This window comes from Merops nubicus, unplaced genomic scaffold, assembly GCF_000691845.1.
Source record: "Merops nubicus isolate BGI_N331 unplaced genomic scaffold, ASM69184v1 scaffold23918, whole genome shotgun sequence".
Lineage (NCBI taxonomy): Eukaryota > Metazoa > Chordata > Aves > Coraciiformes > Meropidae > Merops > Merops nubicus.
Genome location: NW_008625445.1, coordinates 32880 through 37709, shown reverse-complemented (window position 1 = coordinate 37709; position 4830 = coordinate 32880). Strand labels below are relative to the sequence as shown.

General features: G+C 58.2%; 2 protein-coding genes across 2 annotated transcripts; both read left to right on the top strand.

Annotated features, from left to right (window-relative positions):
* Window positions 1–207: 207 nt before the first annotated feature.
* OPTC (opticin) lies at window positions 208–3883 on the top strand. Its single transcript, XM_008945694.1, has 6 exons — window positions 208–432; window positions 881–1016; window positions 2509–2667; window positions 2760–2962; window positions 3074–3169; window positions 3713–3883. Exons 1-6 carry the CDS (start codon window positions 208–210, stop codon window positions 3881–3883), a joined length of 990 nt encoding a protein of 329 aa, XP_008943942.1.
* On the top strand, window positions 3511–3690 carry LOC103778122 (putative uncharacterized protein DDB_G0291690; the record flags this gene model as incomplete). Its single annotated transcript, XM_008945693.1, has 2 exons — window positions 3511–3588; window positions 3634–3690. Coding segments are annotated over 2 exons (135 nt in total), but the record flags the coding sequence as incomplete, so codon positions are not given.
* Window positions 3884–4830: the final 947 nt, after the last annotated feature.

Sequence of the window (4830 nt, the reverse complement as noted above, 5' to 3'; positions counted from 1 at the left end):
GGGCGCACCGCCCCCTCCTCGGCTGCATAAGTGGGGCTGGCAGTGGCGGGCGTGCCGGTCCTGCCCGTCCTCTTGCTGCTTTTGCCACCGTTTCAGGGCTCCTGGCCCCATCCTGACCTGCAGGGCTGGTCCTGTCAGAGTGCTGTGCTCCCCAGGACCGCGGTGCTCAGCGCTGTCCTTGGAGCAGTGACCCCAGCTTGGTGCAGGATGTGGCCCCTGGCCTGGCTGGGCATTGCCGGCGTGTGTCTGGGGGCAGTTTGGGCTGTCCCAGCCAAGGAGGAGAGGAGGAGGGTGGAGAAGCTAAAAGCTGATGTTGCCCTCTATGGAAACTTGGACCTGGACAACTATGACCTGACGCTGGACAACTATGGAGAGATCCTTGACCTGAGCAACTATGAGGAGATCTACGACTACAACGACCTCGCTCCAAAGGTGAGGGGGACACAGGAGAGCACCCCGTGTGTGGGGCAGGTCTTCTGTGGGTGTGTCCCCAGAAAGGGGCTTAGTCCAGGGGACACGGCTGGAGAACCATCCTCTTCCACAAGCCTACAAGCTTTGGTGGCCTTTCCACTGCTCTTGTTGGTGGAGGGAAAGGTTTTACCCGACCCTGGCCTCCTCCAGCATCCTTGTCCCCTGCCAGCACCCGGCCAGAGCCTCTCTGCAGGAAGCCAGGACACGAGGGTTCCTCCATCCCCCTGGGCAAATTGGGAGGGGGGGGGTCTGAAGCCCTGAGCTAGGAGAGCACTCCAAGGAGGACCTGGCTTTGCAGGAAGACCCACCCCAGTGCCCTCGACTCCTTGGGTAGCGCCTCCTGTGCTGGAGGGGAGCAGAAGGACTCACTCACCCTCCCCAGCCCTCACCCCCCTTGCTGTGTTTGCAGATCGAGGTTGGCACCCTGGCTCCTCGCCCCAAGGACCCTGCAGCTCTCCCAGACCCAGGCACCACGGCTGAAACCCTGAAGCTGCAGCCTCTGACCACCACCAGCCACGTCCAACCAGCTCCCAGCCCTGCACAGGGTGAGTGCAGAGCCCGGGGTGGGCACAGCCAGGCACCTGGTGGGATCTGGTTCCTATGGGATGCAGCCAGAATTCCCAGGGGTGGCAGGGCTGGTGCTGCAGATTTTTTTTTCCAAGGGTGGCAGGGCTGGTGCTGCGGAGGAAAGGGAGGAAATCCTTTTGCCACCAGCAGACAGCAGCAGCTCTTTGCTCTGCCCAGGGTGTCGGGGGTGAGGCTTATCACACAGCAGGCAGGAGGGCTGCAGCGAGACATTTCTGGGAAACAAGAGCTCCAGCAAAGCAGCAACATTTTAATGAGCAGAGGCATTGCGACAGTCGGACAGAGTAGCAATTAGATTAGTGACAATTAAAATCCTGTAGCGAGGGATAAATATCTTTATTCATTTTCTGTCACTCTGGACTGGGACAAATTAAGTAGGAGGTGAAGGGAAATTGTTGCCTTGCTGCTTTGAACTCCTCCACTAATGGATGCTGAGGCTTGAGGGCTGGGGGTGAGGAGAGGGAGCACATTGGAGGGGGGTGTCTGTGGCTCGACCCCTCCTGGCACCTCTGCCAGGCTTGCCAGGACCCTCACACAGCCCAGACAGATGTTTACTGTACACAAAACTGTTTTCTTTTGTTCTGTTTCATTCTGTGGCAGAAGGAATGGGGCAAAGGGAGCCCTGGGTGTAACGCTGCTGTGCCTGGCAGCCTCACCCCCCCCTCCCGTGGGAGGTATCTGGCCCCGGGCAGTTTCACTCAGTAGCAGCTCTTTTGGCTGGGACTCTCTGGCCCTTCCCTCCACGATGTGCCCTGGGCTGTTTGGAGGGTGAAGGTGCAGGGGCTGAGAGAGCTCCAGGCCCCAAAATCTTCCTGTACCCACAGCATGGGCAGGGGTGGGCATGTCTGTCCCATCCCTAAGGATGGGGTGCATTGTGGGGGATGGGGGAGCTGTGCCATGTGCCATGCCATGTGCCATGCTGTGTGCTGTGCCATGCTGTGTGCCATGCCATGCACCGTGCCATGCACTGTGCCATGTGCCATGCCACATGCCATGCTATGTTGTGTGTCATGTGCCATGCCATACGCCATGCTATGCTGTGTGCCATGCCATGCACCACACCATATGCCATGCTATGCCATGTGGCATGCCATGCACCACGCCATATGCCATGCTATGCCACACACCATGCCATGCACCGTGCCATATGCCATGCTATACCATGCACCATGCCATGTGCCACACCTTATGCCACGCTATGCCATGTGGCATGCCATGCACCATGCCATATGCCATGCTATGCCACACACCATGCCACACACCATGCCATATGCCACGCTATGCCACACACCATGCCATGCACCATGCCATATGCTATGCCATGCACCATGCCATATGCCACAGACCATGCCATGCACTGTGCCATATGCTATGCCATGCACCCCATGCCATATGCCATGCCATGCCACCCACCATGCCACGCCATGCCAAGGGCATCCTCTGCACCCGCAGGCCTGCCCAGCTGCCTGCTCTGCCTGTGCATTGGCACCTCCGTGTACTGCGACGACGCCGAGCTGGAGCAGATCCCAGTGCTGCCCCCGGAGACCACCTACCTGTATGCCCGCTTCAACCGCATCGGTGCCATCCGGGCCGGGGACTTCTCGGGGCTGAGTGCGTGGGGAGAGGGACGGGCCGAGCCCCGGGGTGGGGCACGGGGGGAACGAGCAGCTCCCCGTCCACCTCCTCCCTTCCTCTCCCTGCAGAGAAGCTGAAGCGAATCGACCTGAGTGGCAACGTCATCTCGTGGGCAGATGCAGATGCCTTCCGCCTGCTGCCCAGCCTGCAGGAGCTCCTCCTGCCCCACAACAGGCTGAGGGCTCTGCCCGAGCTGCCCCGGGGCATCGTGCTCCTGGATGCCCGGCTCAACAGCATCCCCAGCGCCGGGCTGCGGCCGGAGGCTTTCCGGGTGGGTGAAGCCAGGCTGGTTATAGCCCCAACCCTGCTGTGCCAAAGGGCAACGGGGTGGTGCAGCGGGGCTGGGAGCAGGGGGGGGTTCAGCTCTCCCCTCGCCCTGCAGGACCTGAAGCAGCTGCAGTTTCTCCATCTGTCTGATAACCAGCTGGACTACATCCCAACACCCCTGCCCCAGAGCCTGCGCTCCTTGCACCTACAGGTGAGACCAGCCTGGGCGCAGGTATGTCTGTGCACGAGCTTAGCAGAGCCCTCTTCTTCCTCTTTTCTTCCTCTTTTCTTCCTCTTTTCTTCCTCTTTTCTTCCTCTTTTCTTCCTCTTCTCTTCTTCCTCTCTTCTTCCTCTCTTCTTCCTCTCTTCTTCCTCTCTTCTTCCTCTCTTCTTCCTCTCTTCTTCCTCTCTTCTTCCTCTCTTCTTCCTCTCTTCTTCCTCTCTTCTTCCTCTCTTCTTCCTCTCTTCTTCCTCTCTTCTTCCTCTCTTCTTCCTCTCTTCTTCCTCTCTTCTTCCTCTCTTCTTCCTCTCTTCTTCCTCTCTTCTTCCTCTCTTCTTCCTCTCTTCTTCCTCTCTTCTTCCTCTTCTTCTTCCTCTTCTTCTTCCTCTTCTTCTTCCTCTTCTTCTTCCTCTTCTTCTTCCTCTTTCTCATCCTCTTCCCCCTCTTTCTCATCCTCTTCCTCCTCTTCCTCCTCTTCTGCCTCCTCCTCCCCATCCCTCCCACTCTGGATTTTCCCTTTCCCCCCTTGGCCAGAACAACAACATCCAGACCATGCAGGAGGACACCTTCTGTGACAGCCACGACCAGAGCCAGGTCCGCAGGGCGCTGGAGGACATCCGCCTGGACGGCAACCCCATCAACCTGGGCCTCTTCCCCAACGCCTACTTCTGCCTGCCCCGCCTGCCCACGGGCCGCTTCTCCTGAGCCCCACGGGCCCCAAGGCTGGGAAATGAAGATGGGCATTCCCTGCCCCCACCCCAGACCCTTCTGCCCCATGGAAAAGGTGGGGTGAAGGCAGATGTGTTTAACCCCGCTGTGAGCGGAGCCTCACAGGGTGGGTCTCAGTTCTGGGGCAAACGCCACAGGGGATGGGCAGCTCTAATAAAATGAAGACTGAGAATGCATCAAGTGTCTTGTTCTCAACAGTGAGAGCCCCAGAAAGCCCTTGCCCAGCCCCAGCCCAGCAGCTGCTTTGTGAAGGGTGCCAGCTGGCAAAGATGGGGACTTCCCTGTGTCCCACTTCTTCCTCGGGTCATTCTCAGGGCCTTGGGAAGATCTCTCCCTGTCTGCTTTCAGGGTTTCAGGATGGGGAGCTGCATTGCTCCAGAGAGGTGATGCTTTGGCCATGTCAGGTTTGGCCTGAGTGATCATTCTGTCCCTTCAGCTGTCCCCAGCTCCATCAGGTGGGTCTGGAAGAGTGTGGCACCACCAGGGGTGGGAAGGGACCTCTGGGGATCACCTCATCCAACCCCCTGCTCCAGCAGCTCACCCACAGCAGGGTGCCCAGGGTCACAGCCAGGCAGGTTTGGGATCTCTCCAGAGCAGGAGACTCCACAGCCTCTGGGCAGCTGCTCCAGGCTCTGCACCCTCACACCAAAGTTTTTCCTTATGTGTCCTGGATTTGGGTCTGCTGCAGTTGCAGAGAACACCTGGAGCAGCACTGGAGCCTGTGCTCCACACAGCCCCAGGTCCAGCAGGAAAAAGTCACTCAGAGGGAGTTAAAATATCTCATATCATCCCAGCTTTCAACACCCAAAAAAGAGCTGCCCAGTGGTGAGGTATTTTAAATATAATGTATTCATCTTCTATATTTTTATACACATGTAAGAAGCACACATACCGTGAGAGGGATGACACATCCCTGGAGAATC